At 44.2% G+C, this 20,405-nt stretch overlaps 1 protein-coding gene across 1 annotated transcript in view; it reads left to right on the top strand.

The window, feature by feature from the left end:
* IL1RAPL2 (interleukin 1 receptor accessory protein like 2) overlaps positions 1–20,405 on the top strand; it is a 737,235-nt gene that overhangs the window by 32,955 nt on the left and 683,875 nt on the right. Inside the window, exon 4 of the mRNA XM_084813734.1 lies at positions 5,035–5,135. Within this exon, the coding sequence (XP_084669860.1) occupies positions 5,054–5,135 (82 nt within the window). The 5' untranslated portion in view covers positions 5,035–5,053. The remainder of the gene's footprint in view (positions 1–5,034; positions 5,136–20,405) is intronic.

Genomic DNA, 20,405 nt, shown 5'->3' with positions numbered 1-20,405 from the left:
ACAAATCCAGAAGCAACACTAAGGGCATTTCTACACCAGCCTAAAATCCTGCATTTGAAATGGGGCTTTCTGCTTCTGTTTAAATGCAGGATCACACCTGACTCCCTTTACACACACTCCCTTTCCCCCCTCCCCTTCCCCCCTCCTTCTCCCCGTATCTGAATCTTCCATTATCTTTCATTGATCTTGCTCCTCTTCTTGCTGCTTTAACTCTTTTCACGGAGGAAACTGAAGCGGAACACAACGGGGTAATTTGATAGCTCATTATCTGCGATCTATTTAAAAATGGAACAAAGGGCATTTAGTGCAGGAGACACCTTGATCACAGCATCATGTAAAGAGCCCGCAAATCAATAGGGATGGTGGAGAATTCCGCCATGGCTTTCAGTGAGGCTGAATGCACTGGCATTCGGCCCCCCCAAATCCGTGGTGGAATGGCCTGCCCCCGCCCCCCCCCGTGGATTCCCCCTGGGACGAAGCTTACCTGGGGCGGATGTTCCGGATGGCAGCGGCTCCGGCAGCGGTGGCTGGTCTTTCGACTGGCTGCCACGGCCGCCATTTGCATCCTGGTCTTTGCTGTGATAGGCTACGTACGTATTTATGTAGCCTATCACGGCAAGCCAAGCAAAAAACCACAACGGCGTATGCAAATGGTAGCAGCTACGGCGACCGCCATTTGCATTCCCTATTTTTCGCTGTTTTAGCCTACTTAAATATTTACATGGGCTATTATGGAGAAAAAAAGGGGAACGCAAATAGCGTAGTGGGCTCTATTTGCGTTCCTTTCCCCCCCGCCGTTTTAGCCTACATAAATATTTATGTAAGCTATTACAGCGAAAAAATAAGCAACACAAATAGCGCCCACTACACTATTTACGTTCCCCTTTTTTCGCCGTAGTACCCTACATAAATATTTACGTAGGCTAAAACGGCGAAAAATAGGGAACGCAAATGGCAGCCACCGTAGCCGCTGCCATTTGCGTACGCTGTTTTTTTTTTTTACCCAGCTGTGATAGGCTATGTAAATACTTACTTAGCCTATCATAGCAGCCTGGCTGGATGCAAATGGCAGCTGCCATTTGTGTCCTCAGCAGTCTGTCCGCGGCCGGAACTCCGGCTGCGGATGGGCCTGGCCAGCTGCGGAGCGGAACTGGCCGGGCAGGATTCTGGGGGGGAGGACCGGATTGCCTCCCCCCCCATTGAGGATTCCGGGGGGAGGGACGGAGCACCTCCCCCCCACCACAAAAATTCCACGAAAAGGTAAGTGACTTCCGTACATCCCTATGCAAATGTCTGTGAAGGAGCAATCTCAACCGCAGGATAAAAGCTCCGTGTGAAGAAAGCCCAAGGTATCATCTTTATTAGGACCAACTAAAATGACACAGCAGGTGTAAGAGTTCCCCAGAACTATTCTTTTCCCAAACTCAAAACCAGGCTCGTAACTTTGTAACAATTTAGTCAGTCCTAATAAAGATGTTGCCGTGCTATTATTTTGGGGTTTATTTCTACAGGATCTACACAGCTGCCTGTAATTTTTGTTTTGGAAAATACCAAATTTAGCCATCTAGGATTGAGACCCTATATCTGGGAGAAGATGAATGTCTCCGTCCCTGAAGGTGGGTCTTTGCTTATAGGAATTAGGTGCCCTCCAAATGTTTCATAATACTACCCAATTTGATTTCTATTGACTCTTAGTGCAGCACCTAAAATTAATGTCTATTTTTTGTTAATAGAAGCAATATTATATTTCCCTTTACATCCGCTCTTAACCTTACAAGGCACCACTGTGTTCTCCTTAGTGCTGGAAGGAGACCCAAATAATGGATGGCTTTTATGTTTTCAATAGGGCTGGGGGTGCAGCTGGTATGTTTCATTGCCTTTAGTGCAGCCTGAAATCTGTGTGGTATCAACCATGATCAATTCCAGGAGCAGAAAGATTCCAGGTTTACTGGATCTACTTTGTTTTTTTTATTAGAACCACAGTGTCCACCAATCAGAGCCTGGCACAAATGACATCCACTTACATTCAACAGATTCTGAGCTCAGGAATTTGTTTTGAGTCCCAGAACTGTGTGGAGTAGTTCATAGTCCTCCTCCACACAAAAATCCACTCCTGGTTATCCTAAGCTTTCTTAATACCAGTGTATATTTGGAGGAAGGGGGAATTCATGTGGTTGTTGCCAACGTTAAAAGAATTGGAAGTTAGAAAACTTTGCCAGTCTACTGCAGATCACCAGGAGATCTACCAGGAGATCCTGATTTACCCTTTGCTCATCTTGACCTACTTTGCATGGCAATTCCTACAGTCGAATCTTAGGAATATTAACCAATTATGGACTTTGGTGCCCCCCCCCCACATTTTGTGTGTGTATCTTTTTGCTTAACATTCAGCTTGGAGAAGAATTCTGGGGAACTTGAAATCTTGCTTGCTATTTTGTGACACTTGAGCTGGTGGTCCCAATGTATTGACTTTTTGGTGACATTTAGGCTGGTGGTCCCAATATCTTGCTTTTTCAGTGACATTTGGGCTGGTGGTCCCAATATCTTGATTTTTTGGTCACATTTGGGCTGGTGGTCCCAGTATCTTGATTTGTTGGTGACAGTTGGGCTGGTGATCCCAATATCTTGATTTGTTGGTGACAGTTGGGCTGGTGATCCCAATATCTTGATTTGTTGGTGACAATTGGGCTGGTGGTCCCAATATCTTGATTTGTTGGTGACAGTTGGGCTGGTGGTCCCAATATCTTGATTTGTTGGTGACAGTTGGGCTGGTGGTCCCAATATCTTGATTTGTTGGTGACAGTTGGGCTGGTGGTCCCAATATCTTGATTTGTTGGTGACAGTTGGGCTGGTGGTCCCAATATCTTGATTTGTTGGTGACAATTGGGCTGGTGGTCCCAATATCTTGATTTGTTGGTGACAGTTGGGCTGGTGATCCCAATATATTGATTTGTTGGTGACAATTGGGCTGGTGGTCCCAATATATTGATTTGTTGGTGACAGTTGGGCTGGTGGTCCCAATATCTTGATTTGTTGGTGACAGTTGGGCTGGTGATCCCAATATATTGATTTCTTTAACTATTTAATCAGGCAATACTTTAAAAAGATTAAAATAGGAGCACAATTGTGTTCATTAGGATTTTTCTTCCATCACTGATATTAAAATCTGGTTTATTGATATTATAATATATTGCTGGCTATAGGCAGCTTTTGTTATTCTGGCATATTCAGTGGTGCACTTAGGTCTTATGCCCACCTCCCTTTGTAGCAGAATTTGCATTGTACTGCATGGAATTGTTAAGAATTTATTGTATTTTGTAGATGTGGCTAGTTCCATGTGTATGTATTTTGAGATAACTTTGAGTAATGGGATGTATTGTTGGAATGGAAGGACGGCTGCCACAAGTGGGTCAGTCAAGTACTGGAAGCAGCCAGCTGCTTAGTTTAGCAGGGATACCTTTGTCTAGGTGTTACTGGTGTCAATGGCAGGACTGGTTATACTAAGAACATTGGGAATGGTGGAAAGACCAGGTCTGAAACTAAGGATGAGGTCATCGACTTGGGGGAGGGCAGTTATAACAAACTAGGGGTTGATTTGTTTGGGAGAGAGATCCTGGAAGAATGAGAAACTCACCTTATATCCTTAGGCTGGCTTCTCCCACCATGCCTTACATTTAGGTAAATATGAAACTTTGGCATTGACTGTTAGATTGAGAGGAACCTAGCTTTTACTATGTTGAAAGTATGCTTGCTATTATCTTCATTATACTGTTAGTTATCATAACTTGTGTCTATTTAGGGATGTTTGTAATCTGCCTCATCTTAGCTAAAGCTTCTTATTCTCTTAGACTGTTTGAGCAATAAATATATATTCTTTAATACCATATTTGTGTTGTCTGGCTTGAGAGAGGTTTCAGGGACCACTACCCATACATTAATTCTTGAAGCCCTAAACACTTCATAGAGATTTGCAAATCTATCACTGCAAGTCTGTCCTTAAAGCTGTTGTATTCTCTCTTGATCTGGTGAATCTCAGATACACCTGTTCAAGTTTGGGAAACAAGCTCATTGGATGGAGCGAGAAGAAGTTACTTGTCTCATCTTTAGATGGTATATTACTTCACAAAGTGCACAGCCAGCTTTGCTGTGTTTGAGGACAGTCCTGCTCATTCCGTTGAGTGGGGCAAAGGACGTTGGCTCCAAAGTCCTACCCTGGTGCCACCACTGAACATATTTCCCAAAGATAAACCCATTGGGAAACCATCTACAATATCGCATCAAAGCCTGGGACCATCACTGCTTTTTCTTTTGTTTTGCTGGTGGTGCATTTCCCACCCTTTCAGATTACCTTAAGTATTGGGGGGGGGGCAGAGGGGAGAAATTGAGAGTCCTTATTCAGTATTTGAAATTCAACTCAAAGCAAAAATACAGCACAGCGTCCTGTGGGAGATCAAAGTGGTATTTTCTTTCTGTCTCATAGCTAGAATGAACATGCTCAATTTTTTTTTAATGGTACAGAAAAATCCAATTGACTGGTAGTGGTGCGTAAGTCCGGATGAACAGTTACTGTTTTCATAAAGCAAGGTGAAAATGGTAGCTATAGTGATAATAATGATAATGATGTTGAGCCATTTTGTGTAACTCTTTCCCCCCGGGTCTGAAATCCACTGGTACAACGTTAATGAGAGCTTCTTTTGAACCCTTTTGTTTCTCTTTGTCTGCAGAATCAAACCAGTGCTCAAATTATGTGAGGAAACAGGAATGAAATCCACAAGCCCAACTATCTAACTACTTGAAATCATGCCTACCCTGTAGGCCTCTGAAAACAGTCACTAAGGGGGTTGACATAGAAGGCAGGAAGGGCCAGGCCCCTCTGCAATTCGAGCACTGAATCAAAACCTGAAATGAGTGTCATGGTGTCAGATGAGATGCTTTGTGGAAGTGTTCTTCGGACAGAATGACTACCTGGTGTGTGTAGGAGCATGCAGGGTGAGAATGATGGGGTTGGACTTATGTGTTACATTTGTATTTCAGATGCCAAAGGGAGTCCAAGATGAAGCCACCCATCTTCTTGGTCCTCATGATGTGCACTGCCTTCAGCACAAATGTCAAGCTGGTATCTAAGAGGGATTCAGGTAAGTTTCAGAAATAGTTTTTTTGGATCTCTTCTTTAAGCCATTCTACTGGGCATGATTTGGATTGAGAGATGTACTGATTTTCAAGGCTTGTCTAAACAAATGGAAGGACATAGACCAGCAAAGGTTGGGCACTTTTGAGTCTCATTGCTTACAACAGGAGAGTGTGAGGCAAGGGTGTTGAGCCTCACGTCCGTGGGCCAAATCTGGACCATCTAGGGTTCAAATCCAGTCCTCCAGGTTTCCCTTCCCCTGGCCTCACCCCTTTTCTCAACTGCTGATCATTTGGTGTTTTCTGGCTTGTCTGTGCATGTGTGTTTCTCCTTTCTAAATGGTCAAATGCCTCTCCTAAGGCTTTGTTGTTGTTGTTCAGTCGTTAAGTCATGTCCGACTCTTGGTGACCCCATGGACCATAGCATGCGAGGCCTTCCTGTCCTCCACTCTCTCCCAGAGTGTGCTGAAGTTCATATTCATTGCATCGGTGATGCTATCTAGCCATCTCATCCTCGGCCGTCCCCTTCTCCTTTTGCCTTCAGTCTTTCCCAGCATCAGGGTCTTTTCCAGAGAGTTTTCTCTTCGCATTAGGTGGCCAAAATATTTGAGCTTCAGCTTCAGTATCTGTCCTTCCAATGAGCACTCAGGGTAGATTTCCTTTAGGATGGACTGATTGGACCTCCTTGCAGTCCAGGGGACTCATAAGAGTCTTCTCCAGCACCACAGTTCGAAAGCATCGATTCTTCGGCGCTCTGCCTTCCTTATAGTCCAGCTCTCACAGCCATACGTTACTATTGGGAAAACCATAGCTTTGATTATACGAACCTTTGTCTGCAAGGTGATGTCTCTGTTTCTTACTATGCTGTCTAGGTTTGCCATAGCTTTCCTCCCAAGGAGCAAGCGTCTTTTAATTTCATGGCTACAGTCACCGTCTGCGGTGATCTTGGAGCCCAAGAAAATAAAATCTGTCACTGCTTCCATTTCTTCCCCTTCTATATGCTAGGAAGTGACGGGGCCAGATGCCATGATCTTCGTTTTTTTAATGTTGAGTTTCAGACCAGCTTTTGCACTCTCCACTTTCACCCTCAACAAGAGGCTCTTGAGATCCTCTTCGCTTCCTGCCATTAGGATGGTATCGTCTGCGTATCTGAGGTTGTTGATAATTCTCCCGGCGATCTTAATTCCGACCTGTGTTTTATCCAACCCGGCATTTCTCATGATGTACTCTGCATATAAGTTAAATAAGCAGGGCGACAATATGAAGCCTTGTCATACTCCTTTCCCAATTTTGAACCAATCGGTTGTTCCATGTCCGGTTCTTACTTGCTTCTTGCTTCTTGACCCTCATACAGGTTTCTCAGGAGACAGGTAAGGTGGTCTGGTACTCCCATCACTTTCAGAATTTGCCACAGTTTGTTGTGATCCACACAATCAAAGGCTTTAGCATAGTCAATGAAGCAGAAATAGACGTTTTTCTGGAATTCTCTTGCTTTCTCCATGATCCAGTGAATGTTGGCGACTTGATCTCTAGTTCTTCTGCCTCTTCGGAACCCAGCTTGTACTTCCGGTAGTTCTTGGTTCACATACTGGTGAAGCCTAGCTTGTAGGATTTTGAGCATCACCTTGCTGGCATGTGAAATGAGCGCAATTGTATGGTAGTTTGAACACTCTTTGGCATTGCCCTTCTTTGGAATTGGAATGTCAACTTACCTTTTCCAGTCTTGTGGCCACTGTTGAGTGTTCCAAATGTGTTGGCATATTGAGTGCAGCACTTTAACAGCATCATCTTTTAGGATTTTAAATAGCTCAGCTATGTCATTTCTGCTAGCTTTGTTGTTAGTAATGCTTCCTAAGGCCCACTTGACTTCACTCTCGAGGATGTCCGGCTCAAGTTCAGTGACCGCACTATCATGGCTATCAGGGACATTCAGATCTTTCCTGTATAGTTCTTCTGTGAATTCTTTCCACCTCTTCTTAATCTCATCTGCTTCTGTTAGGTCCCTGCCTTCTTTGTCCTTTATCATGCCCGTCTTTGCACAAAACGTTCCCTTGAGATCTCTGATTTTCTTGAAGAAATCTCTAGTCTTTCCAATTCTATTGTTTTCCTTGATTTCTTTGCATTGTTCATTTAAGAAGGCCTTCTTGTCTCTCCTTGCTATTCTCTGGAACTCTGCATTCAGTTGGGTATATCTTCCCCTTTTCCCCTTGCTTTTCGCTTCCCTTCTTTCCTCAGCTACTTGTAAAGCCTCATCAGACAGCCACTTTGCTTTCTTGCATTTCTTTTTCTTTGGGATGGATGGAGTTGCTGCCTCCTGAACAATGTTATGGACCTTTGTCCATAGTTTCTCAGGTACTCTGTCTATCAGGTCTAATCCCTGAAATCTATTCCTCACCTCCACTGTATATTCATAAGGGATATCATTTAGGTCATACCTGAATGGTTTAGTGGTTTTCCCTACGTTCTTCAATTTAAGCCAGAATTTTGCAAGAAGCAGCTCATGATCTGAGCCACAGTCAGCTCCAGGTCTTGTTTTGACTGACTGTATAGAGCTTCTCCATCTTTGGCTGCAAAGGACATAATCAATCTGATTTCGATATTGACCATCTGGTGATGTCCATGTGTAGAGTCGCCTCTTGTGCTGTTGGAAAAGAGTGTTTGCTATGATCAGCGTGTTCTCTTGGCAAAACTCTATTAGCCTCTGTCCTGCTTCATTTTGTACACCATGGCCATGCTTGCCTGTTATCCCGGTGATTTCTTGACTTCCTACTTTAGCATTCCAATCCCCTATGATGAAAAGGACATCTTTTTTTGGTGTTAGTTCTAGAAGGTGTTGGAGGTCTTCATAGAACCGATCAACCTCAGCTTCTTCGGCCTCAGTGGTTGGGGCATAGACTTGAATTACTGTGATGTTGAATGGCTTGCCTTGGATTCGTACTGAGATCATTCTGTCGTTTTTGAGATTGTACCCCAGTACTGCTTTTCCCACCCTTTTATTGACTGTGAGTGCTACTCCATTTCTTCTAAGGGATTCTTGCCCACAGTAGTAGATATGATGGTCACCTGAATTAAATTTGCCCATGCTTGTCCATTTTAGTTCGCTGATTCCCAAGATGTCGATGTTCAATCTTGCCATCTCATGTTTGACCACCTCCAGCTTACCTTGATTCATTGATCTGACATTCCAGGTTGCTAAACAATATTGCTCTTTACAGCATCGGATTTTCTTTTCACCACCAGACACATCCACAGCTGAGTGTCCCTTCGGCTTTGGCCCAGCCGCTTCACTCTTTCTGGCGCTACTTGGAAATTCCCTCTGCTCTTCCCCAGTAGTATATTGGACACCTTCCGACCTGAGGGGCTCATCTTCCGGTGTCATATCTTTTAGCCTTGTGATACGTTCCATGGGGTTTTCTTGGCAAGAATACTGGAGTGGGTTGCCATTTCCTTCTCCAGTGGACCACATTTTGTCAGAACTCTCTGCCATGACCTGTCCGTCTTGGGTGGCCCTGCACGGCATAGCTGATGGCTTCACTGAGTTATGCAAGCCCCTTCGCCACAAGAAGGCAGTGATCCATGAAGGGGCTCCTAAGGCTTACTTACTGACAATAAGAGCTTTAAGCTAAAATGTGCTAGTATTTTGGGCTCCACCCCTTTTCCCCTTTGGCTCTGTCCCCTTTTGCCTTCAGTCCTGCCCACCACTGGAATGCAGCCCTCAAGAGCTTCCCCAAAATTGAACTTGGCTCTTGGGCTGAAAGAGGCTTGACACCCCTGGTGTAAGGTGTGTGGTTTGATCTCTTCTGTTAAAAATTGTGGGACTTACAAGTGCTGAATGTTGACTGGACTCTGTGCCTAATGCCCGTCATCAAGGTAAACTTATTCTTTAGCACCGTGAAAGTATTTTCCGCATTCAGATACTTGTATAAGGGATTAAAATGAAGGTGGTATTTAAAAGTCTGACATGGTGACAATAACATTGAGCTGCTGGGATTTCCATTAGAATTGAACAAAGATTAAGCTAATGACTGATTCACCGCATCTTGTTTTCCACTTGGAAGCAGTTTGCGCCATTTGTGGCCCCTGTTAAGTTTTTATATACAAACCCATGTTAAGAACGGTGTTAACTGGGAGTCTTTGTAAAGTGCTTCTTTTCCAAAGAGCTTCTTCAGTTCTTCGTAAGAAGACATGTGACAATTGGCCCCGATCCAAGAGGATGCATGCAGCTCCATGCAGGTCGCTAAGAAGGCACTTTTAGGCACAAATATATCTGTTGTGAATGGTTCCTTGGGCGGGGCGGGGGGGGGGGAGATGGCACCGGAGTAGCAGTTTGTTTTAGAAGCTCCTTTTAAATTCCTTTTAACTGTGTTTTTTAGCCATCTGAAGCTTTTTATCTCTTGAGTTTTAGTTATGTTCTTATGTTGTGAATGTTAATGTGATTATAGAGTGCTTTATATAGAGGGATCTCTGAAAGTGGGGCACAATGAATCTACATGGGGGTTATACCAACTCTGTGTTAATTGCTGGTCAAATGAAAGACAACAGATGGGAAACATGCCACATATGGCACAAAAAGTTGGTAGCCCCAAATGCCTTGGAAGCATTTCCTGTTCTGTTTCCTGTTTGAGTAGCACTTCCTGTTTGGGCAGCACTATTGTTGGGGATACTGCCTTCTGGAAACACTGCAAGAAAATGTAATGCATGTTCTGTCCAATGCAATTTTTAAAAACTGAATTGAACGATTTTTTTTTTAACGTGAATTGAAAGAAGAAGAAAATGCAAACACTGATTTAAGTGTCACTTGTGAAAATGACCAAACCATAATATACTAGACATGGGCAGAGTACAAGTTATTCCTAGTTTGGGGTATTGTCTTTTCTCTGGCATTAAATGCCTGATATATTCAGCAGACACCATGTGGTGCTAAGATAGCGGTGTCTTATGCAACACAGTAATAAGCCAGGGTCAAAGCTACCCAGGCACTGTACTGACTCATGCTCTGATGTGTGTTGGATGACGTATTGGTTGGACTTGTGTGTAGATGTGTGTGGGGTGTTTTTTGGTTGTCAGTGTAGATCACACAAGAATAGTAAGATAGCAAGTTACTTATGGTACAGTGAAGGTACTGCTATTGGCATTAGTGATACATGAACCCCCTCCAGCTTGTCCCACCAAATCAATCGGGCTTTTTGAGCATTGTTGTTGTTCAGTCGTTCAGTCGTGTCCGACTCTTCATGACCCCATGGACCATAGCACGCCAGGCCTTCCTGTCCTGCGCTCTCTCCCGGAGTGTGCTCAAGTTCATATTCATAGCATCAGTGATGCTATCTAGCCATCTCATCCTCGGCCGTCCCCTTCTCCTTTTGCCTTCAATCTTTCCCAGCAACAGGGTCTTTTCCAGCGAGTTTTCTCTTCGCATTAGGTGGCCAAAATATTTGAGCTTTAGCTTCAGTATCTGTCCTTCCAATGAGCAGTCAGGGTTGATTTCCTTTAGGATGGACTGATTGGACCTCCTTGCAGTCCAGGGGACTCGTAAGAGTCTTCTCCAGCACCACAGTTCGAAGGCATCAATTCTTCGGCGCTCAGCCTTCCTTATAGTCCAGCTCTCACAGCCATACATTACTACTGGGAAAACCACAGCTTTGATTATCCGGACCTTTGTCGGCAAGGTGATGTCTCTGCTTCTTACTATGCTGTCTAGGTTTGCCATAGTTTTCCTCCCAAGGAGCAAGCATCTTTTAATTTCATGGCTACAGTCACCGTCTGTGGTGATCTTGGAGCCCAAGAAAATAAAATCTGTGAAAAAAAATTAAAACTCCTTGAGTTTTTGAGTGTTCAACAGAAAATGATCTGAAACCCCTTTCTCTGCCAGTTCCCTTCTACCTTTCCCAAGGGAAGAAAAGCCTGATCTGGGGAATGGGAAAGGAATAAGTGGTGGAGGGGTAATGTCATGTAGTGTCATTTCCTGCTGGGGATCCTAAACCTTTAGTTTTCTACCTGCAGGGGGGAGGGGAATGGCAAATTTGTAAATCCCATTTTGAGCCAGGCTCACTCAGCTCAAATTAGGGGTGGCGGAGGCTGGACCTAACTCAAAATGGGGCCAGACTTTTTGAAGTGGGTGGGGGAGAGCTGGCATTTTGAGCTCCCCTCTTTTGCAGTCCTGCCCCATCCCACATTGGCATATCCCAGAACAGCTGCCCCAATCCTCTTCAGGTGGGTTGCATCTCATAACTCGATCCTATCAGTTGTTGGCCTATTAACCGTAACTCTGTAAGATGTGCACCTTGGGTTAGGGTTCCTTTATAAATAAATAAATAAATAAATAAATAAATAAATATTGATCTCCCTATTGCAAGATACATCAGAGAAGAGTAAATAATGTCTTTTCCTCCTGTTGGCTTTGAACATCTGAAGTGTAGGTTGAAAGAAATAAAAAAGAGAACTTCATATATATTCCTTATGGTGCATTTGCAGGCGAAGACACACTGTGGCTACTTTGCCTGAGTCCCAGCTCTGTGTATAGAAAAGTTTTAGCTTTCCTATGCTCAGTAGGTGACATCTAGGGTCCACCGATCAATGCACACTTCCAGGCAACACGCCCCCCCCCCCCAAGTTGCTACCCGAAGCAGAGCTATTGATGTGTCTTTCGATAATGTTGTGTGTTAAATGGATTTTCTATGTTTCTCGGATTTTAAGACAGTGACTTGAAGCATAACTAATGACAGTGTCCTTTTTCAAGAGAAGGTTGAGGTTTGTCTCCAAATTGCTCAGTGGCATACAAGGCGAGGGTTTGCTTTCATGTGCCATGTTGAGGCTTGTACTGGGGAGAAAAACACACAAAAGAAGTTGTTCAGAGAGTATGTTTTTTTGTGCTATAAGCCAAGAGGCTGGAACTGATCATTCCCCAGTAAAGGAATAATTTACTATTATTGTCCCCTCACCCAAGTCTGAATCTTAATATATTTATCAGTGAGAAGTCCACCAAATGGAAGGAAATTTTTATTGATTGATGGAGTTCTTAATTAATTTATATTCTGCCTTTTCATCAGAAACAAAATGGCACTCAAGGTGGCTAATAATAAAATCCAGATCAAAACCAAACAATTAAACATAAAAACCAATACATTAAAAAAACACACTGTTAAAAACAACAATAAAATAAATAAACATCACCAAACCATTAAAAACCCCTTCAGCAACAGACCAACTTCTATACCAAAGACCTGCTGGAATATTTTATTTATTTCCAATATTTATATACCACTCCACATCAAAGATTTTGGAGCAGTGAACAACAAAGGTAAAAGAATAAAACACCATATTAAAACAATTAAAACATTGTAAAAGAAACAAATTCTGAATTTAATAAACTGTGGCTGGTCACTCAAGGAAGGCCTCTTGAAATAACAATGTCTTCAGGAAGCGCTGAAAGCAATGCTATGTTGGTGCCTGCCTGACCTCCAAAGGCAGGGAGTTCCACAGGAAGGGGGCCACCACACTGAAGGCTCTTTTCCTGGTGGACTCCAGCCAGGCCATGGGTCCATGTGGAACTACCAGGGACATGCCCTCTGATGACCTCAGTGACCGGGCAAGTCATTGAGGTCATCAGAGGGCATGTCCCTGGTGGTTCCTCATGGACCCATGGCCCGACTGGAGGGCGTGTCCTTGGTGGAATAAAGATGGGCCATGTCCAGCAGGGACATGCCCCACAGAGGGCATGTCCCTGGTGGAATAAAGATGTCTCTGCCTGCTGGTGGAGATGTTAAGTCTGGGAGCAGCCCTCCTTGAGTGCTTCGGCATAGATTAACTTGCCATTTTAGAGCCTGGGTTTTTCAACCATTCAAATGTATGCATGCATACATGTATGTATTACATTTCTAATCTGCCCAGTAACAAATGTAATAGAGAGCAGAGGGTATAGTAAATGGAGAGCATTTGATGTAATATTGCATTGAATGAGCCCTTTCTGTCCTGCTATTCATAGGAAGATGGGCAGGGCCAGTGTTAATACCTGGCACTCTTGAGGAGAAACTCAGGACCCAATGCCTGAGAGGTACTATTGGTGCCTTCCCTGGGGCCCCTTCCCCCCTTTCAAATTTAACTTTTTCCAGTGCTCTGGTGCCAAGCGACTCCCAGCGCCCATCTTTGCATCCCATCCAAGACCCCGGAAGTCTAATCTTTTCAGGGTATTGTGTGCAGAATAAACTACTGGCACAAAAACACAGCATCTTCTGGGGGATGCCACATTTTGGCAGTGATGGACACCCCTTCCCACACGCCCTGGAAAGATTCCACTGCTGAATCACTGGGGGAAAAACAAAGATGGTGGCCTGAAGCTGCTCAGTGCTGGGAGGAAAGCTCAGTGCTCTTCACAAGGTTGATTTAGGAAGGGGGCCCATTGGGGTAGCACTTTGCCAAGGGCCCCCCTCAGTCCCCTAGATCTGGCTCTGGAGATGGGACATAGTTCCCCAAATAGAAGCTATTCTCCTTCCCTTCCCTCTTGGCTTTCTGGCAGGATTTTGTTATTATAGTGGTGAGATGAGTCTTACCACTACTCTGGATTTCGGATCAGGTGCCAGTAGTGTGATAAGATTTTCCAGATGATACAGATGGCTGATCTACAAAGTGGTCCCGTGCACACCGTGGTAAGTTTATCACTTGGGAAATGGTCATGAGAAGGGGACAGCAGAGGATGAGATGGCTAGATAGCATCACCGATGCAATGAATATAGACTTGAGCACACTCCGGGAGAGAGCGCAGGACAGGAAGGCCTGGCGTGCTGTGGTCCATGGGGTCACGAAGAGTCGGACACGACTTAATGACTGAACAACAACAACAATATATTTACTCAGCACCCCGCAACCCACGTGCTGGTAAAAACATCGAGAGTGGTGCAAGGCCATGACATTACCAGTAGATTAAAATAGCATCTGACCGGCTATAGCAAATAAATAGATGACTTCACCGGAACATGACAGGGTGCTTTCCTACTGCTTTGTCACAAGAGAGAGGCACATTCTAAAGGCAGCCTTTGTTGACTACGGGTAAAATTGGGGAACACTGTAGTCTTTATTGGGTTATGAGTGATCTAGTCAAGCAGCCCAGAACAGGTCTCTGTTGTTTTCCCTTCAAGATTGGGGGAAATTTAAAAAGTGGTACTAGTTTCTCCTAAGCCCTATTCATGGTCCAGCTTCAAAGAAAGCAGTTTGACCTTCTAAAAAGAAAAAAGAAAAGAAAAAGAAAGTGTGTGTGTGTGTATGTGTATGTGTGTGTGTAAGATAAATACAGATATTTCAAGTTAGATCTTTATATCTTGAATGGCTTATGTTGGCTGTCAGTATAGACTGCTGGGAACTGGATAATCTGTCTGAGGATGAATAGGTAGTGTTATTCTGTTTAGGTTTTTAAAGTAATAAAAATTCCCTCTAATTCCAGTGTTCAGGTGTGAGTGTCGTTTATGTAGCCAAAATGGCACAAGAGGGAGGCATCAGAACACTTGGGGGAACCCTAAGCTTTGCAGAAGTACAAAATCTTTAGGAAAAAAACCCTAAGGGGATCCCCCCCTCCAAACCAGACCAATTGGGGACTGAGGGTGCTTAGTGGCCTGGTGTTGTGCTGGGTGGAGAATGGAAAACTGGGGAGAGGAAATGGAATGGGATACCTGGAATCTTGAACAGGGAGCTCTTCACATTCTAGCTTTTTTGGAGGTCCCATTTGTTTCAACTATAGTACACATATAACAAATAAAGTTGGTAAGCCGCCTTGCAGGTCTCTAGGTGGATGAAAAATGTGGAGGACATCTAGTCCAACCCGCAACTCAGTATGGGATCTGCAATATAAGATGCAGTGACAGCATCCCTGACTGATGACCCTCCAGCCTCTGCTTCAACACCTTTTAAGAAGGAGAGCCCACCACTCCCAGAGGCTGTCGGTTTCTTCTCCTAAGGGTTAGCCAAAATTTGCTTCCTTGCAATTTCCACCTGGTGCTGGCCTCTGGAGCAACAGAGAACAGGGCTGCTCCATCCTCCTCAGGTCAGCCTTTCAGGTATTTGAAGACCACTATCGCATCCTCCATTAATCTTCTCTTCCCTAGGCTAAACATACCCAGCTCTTTCAGCTGTTCCTCATGTGGCTTCCAGACCTCTCATCACTCTAGCCATCCTGGACTCACTTCATTTTATTAATATCCTTACCATGTGTCATCCGGAACTGGACACAGTACTCCAGATGTGGAGAAGAGAGTGGATTTATTACTTTGGGTGATGTTGTGGACGCTATGCTTCTGTTAGTGCAGCTGAAGATTGCATTAGCTCATGTAGCAGCCACCTCACACTGCTAGCTCATGTTCTGCTTGTGATCAGCTAAGGGCTAAACTACACACTGAGCTTTTCTACATGAGGCATTTATTATGTGCTTGCCATTCCCTATTCACCATTGTTTACAGGTTCTTTAGGGCACATCATGGCTCTCCAGTTTCCCTTCTGTTTTTAAACAGCACATTTGGTGAGTTTTTTTAGAGCAGGGAAAATGTGGAATTATTCGTGAAAGTGAAAGAAAAGACTTTTCCCACTTGTGTAATTGCACTATTCCACTCTACCACAGTGCCACCTAGAGTCTATGTAGCAGAAAAGCAGGAAAGGAAATGCTCTTTGTGTAGGGCTCGGATCTAAATTCTGTGACGAAACTGAAAGTAGATACAGCAGATTAACGGCCTTGTGTAGAAAAGCTCACTATGTTAAATATGTAATTTGCAGGTGATCCTCACCATTTTGTTTACCTTATTGTAAGAGCATGGGGGCCCAATCCACATTTGGAACACCATGCAGGGGTAGGAGAGGTTTAAACCTTCCCACCCAAACATTTGCTCCCCCCCCCAGGACTAAAAGCAAAACAGAAACCCATTGGTGTAAATTGTGCTTTTTTCTTCCTTTAGTTCCCATTGTGAGGATGGTGAAATTTGGGGGGAAAATGGTGGCTGGGTGGGAAGGTTTAAATCTCCCCTACCCACAAACAGTGGTCTTGATCTAGATCAGGCCTTCACGTGCTTACACTAAGGTAAACAAAATGGTGAGGGTCAGCTACATGCTATGCATTTCATGTATTGTGTGTCCTAGTCCTAAGGCACCTAGATCCTTTCTTCATGTACTGCTGCGAAGTGAGTCTCCTCCATTCTGTACTTCTTTTCTTTTTTGGTATCTAACTGCAGGATTTTACACTTATCGCCATTGAATTTCATATATGCAGAGGCCACAGTTTAGCAATGCCTTTGTAATGATTCCAGTGCCCTTGCTTTCCTGGCAGGCACATTCTGAGTATTTTCAAAACGACTAAGATCCTCCAATGAAGGAATTGGACTGCTAGCGATTACCGGTAGGAAAAGTGGTATGCAGATTTATCTAGGACTGGGAGAATTGGCCACTCACATACCATCCTTCCTGTGGTGCTTTGCCTTTTAAAATCTTCTCTACAAATGTTGCATATTTTTTTAAATGGTGTGCACCAGCTGTAACATTTCTTTAAAACTTGTCCAGGATTTAAACAGGAAACTGTTCCATTTTAAGGTTGATATAATACCCTGTATTCACCCACGTGGGACTGGTAATATTTTTTAAAGCCATTCTGGGTTCCTGGGCAAATGATTAAGCATGTTTATAGGAAGGTTAACAATGCTTTCCTGGTGTCCTAGGTTGAAATCTCTGGAGTCAATAAAGTGGAACATCTCAGTTTAAGCTCTTGCTGATAAAATGTGGTGCTGGACCTTTATTTCTCTGCAGAAAGCAAACACTGCTTCCTCATTCTGCTTGTCGCATTGCTAACATACTTCTGCCTTGGTTGAGTTTGGAGCCTGAAGCTACACTGGTACTACAAATAAAAGCATCTAATTCCACAAGATCCTGTCTTAGGTTTGTAAACCCTTTCAAAGGTTTGACAAATGTCACCTGTCCTTTTTTGGTTGGGGTTGTCAACAGCCAGAATTGAACTGGTGACCTTTGGATCTCAAAACATGGGCCTCTACCATCAGAGACATAAGGTCAAGCTGTTACACCTTCATCAACTAGCAGGCTCTTGGATCTCTTGTGCGACATAGTGAAAAAGAACTGGAATCTCAATGCAGTCACCAGCAGGTGCAGTCACCACATGACAGCGACACAGGATGACTGTCAAAATGGGCAGTGTATAGTACCTTTAGTGGTGTGCCAGTGCTGATAAGCATGAATTATATATCAGGATTGTTTTTAGATGACAACCGTTTCTACAATATGAGCAGTGAGAGTTGGTTTAGAGAGGCAGTGGATAGCACAGGTTCTGAATCGGAATGTTTCTGGTTCCAATCTTTTGGTCACTCACTAATTAGCCTCAGGCAACCCATTATTTTCTGAGTCTCAGTCTTTCCTTCTTTCATCTGCAATATGGGCACAATACCACCAGTCTACCTTACAGCAGTGTTCTAATGATGACTGAGACGATGGATGTACAGTACTTTGAATAGGTGTTGTTATTATAAGTGGTACATGGGGCAATATTGTAGCCATCAGCACACCTGGGTCCTGATTAGTTTCAGGTGGCTCCAGGCAAAGGCAGAGGAGGGACATCAGGAGAAGGCTTTCCACGTTCCACATAAGCAGGTCGCCTTTTTGCTCAAGCTAGTAAGTAAGGCTGGCCCAGAAGCTTTTTGTAGGTGTTAGGCAGCATCATCTGACCCATTATGGCCTATTGCTATAAGGAGGTTGGCTTCCATGTCAGGAGTGGTCTCCCAGGATGAGTCTTTGCCTGATATTACTGAGGTCAGGGGTGGGCAACTTAGGTCGCCCCCCCACCTGCCATGGATTCCTGTCACTGCAAAAAAAAAAAAAAAAAGTGGAAAAAGTCATGTTCTGAGCATTCATGGCCACTGTGGAGGCTCAGAACGGACAAATTTACCTTGAAAACAAGCTAAATGTGTCCATTCTAAGCCTCCATGGTAGTTTGCTGCTGGATATCTACAACTATTTCCTTCCTTTTGGAGGGAAAATAAATAGGGGCAGTGAGGGGAGGTCATCTTCCTCACCATGCCTTAGGTCACCAGTTCAAGACCTAACAGGGGTTGAGATCCTGTGTGTGTGTATGTGTGTACGCCCCCCCCCAGCTTAAGAGAACAACAAACCATACAGTGCCCCAATAGTTACTTTACAAGGTCATGCAAGTCCTATTTAAACAACTGATGGGGGGGGGGGAGATAATGACACCTATTTCTGCAGTTTCCTCCCCACTCCCATCCTACAGTTACAGTATGTCCAACTTGAACTTCTTATAGACTCCTATTTCTCGGTGCACATTTGGTGTATGGGCTGGTGAACTGAGCCTCATCTCATCTGATCTCGGAAGCTAAGCAGGGTCAGCCCTGGGTAGTATTTTGATGGGAGACTGCCTGGGAATCAGGCATCTTGCATTGAGCAGGGGGTTGGACTTGATGGTCTTGTAGGCCCCTTCCAACCCTATGATTCTATGAACTCTATGTTCTTAATTGCACAGATCAGTCTTCCTCAACTTGGTGTGCTGACTGGGGGTGGTGGGACTTGCAGTCCAACCCATCTGCAGGGTACCAGTTTGCGGTAGGCTGACCTTAGAGGGTTTTTGGGCCTGTGTGAACTGCTCTGAATCACCCCCCCCCCCTTGACAGTGTCTGTGTTTTGAGCTGCCTATTCCTAGCATGGCCACTGGAAGGTGCTTGACTTCCATAGGGCCTGCTCTGTAATTCATCCTCTCTTCCCATGGATCCTTTGACCTTGAGGATATGCTTTGGGCCACTTTCAAAGGCTGAAGAAGATTGAGATAATTTGTATATGCTTCAAGGAAACCTTCAAATCCATAAAAACAAAGCTGGCATGAGCACAGAAGAACGATGATTATATTGGGGTGCAACGTCTCTGTTCAACATGACACCCGTAATTGTAGGCAAATCTAAGGGCTCAACTGGAAAATTTCCCTCCAGAGTGGAAGTCCTCAGCTTCATTGGAGGAAATGGAAGGTTTTATGTGGGTCAAAGCGACTCTTATGACTTTGCAACCCATCACTTCCAGACTTATGCTCTTCCTTTAGGGGGTTGAGCGATTATAACTGCTTGTTCCTGCTCTGTATTATTTCTTTGGTGTGTGTGTCCTGATGTTTTCACCCCAATTTAAATATTCCTCTGGATTTAGCAAACCAGACTACAGCCACCAGCTTTGAGAACACAAGCGTTCAAATCTTTGTTCAGCTATGAAACTATCATCATATGTGGCTGCAGTGTAATATGTAATGGAAGTTATGGAACTCGGCATTGTAGCTGCTTCCTGACCCATTTCAAATGTGTTCACACAGTCTGGATGGAAGAAATCAAAACTCAAACTTGAAGAGGGCAGCTTTTTGATGGAGGGGGCACTAGTGCATCATTTAGATGTTGAATAAGGTGGTTGCCACTTTGGCAATGGTGGAAGGGTCTGTGGCTCAGTGGTAGAACACCTGTTTTGGATGCAGGAGGTCCCAGGTTCAATTCTCAGCGTCTCCAGGTAGGGCTGCGAAAACTCCTATCTGAAACCTTGGAGACCTGCTGCCAGTTAACTTCAACAGTCCTGGGCTAGATGGGCTCATGGTCTGATTCAGTATAAGGGCTTTCTACATGAGGCATTTGTCATGAACTTGTCCTTCCCTACTCATGGTTGTTTATGGGTTCTTTAGACAACATTGTGACCTTCCAGTTTTGTTTCTGTTTTTAAACAGCACTTTTGGCAAGTTTATTTTTAGAGCAGGGAAAATGCAGTATTATTTGTGAAAGCAATAGAAAACACCTTTTCCACTTGTGTAATTGCACTATTCCACTATACCACAGTGCCACCTAGATGTTATGTAGCAGAAAAGCAGGAAAGGAAATGTTCCTCGTGTAGTGCTCAGATCTCATTTCTGCAATGACAGTGAAAGAATGGACCGCGGATTAACCACCGATTAACAGCCTTGTTTGAAAAGCTCTAGGGCAGCTTCCTATGTCTCTGACTTATACCAGTGTGGTTGCTTCAACTGTTTATTTACTGGTTGGCCAATGCTGGCTGGGAATGATGGAAACTAGGCCTGGATGTGCCTGATCTCGTCTGATCTCATAAGCTAAGCAGGGTTGGCCCTGGTTAGTACTTGGATGGGAGGCCGCCTGGGAATCAGGCTTCCTGCACTGAGCAGGGGGTTGGACTTGATGGTCTTGTAGGCCCCTTCCAACCCTATGATTCTATGAAATTGCAGTCCAGCATGACTGGAGGGCTCCAGATTAGGG

Source organism: Heloderma suspectum, chromosome 9 (genome assembly GCF_057233095.1).
Source record: "Heloderma suspectum isolate Gila_16-S chromosome 9, 16-S_ref, whole genome shotgun sequence".
NCBI classification, from domain to species: Eukaryota; Metazoa; Chordata; class Lepidosauria; order Squamata; family Helodermatidae; genus Heloderma; species Heloderma suspectum.
The sequence above is the reverse complement of the archived record's forward strand: the minus strand, read 5'-3'. Positions and strand labels throughout refer to the sequence as shown.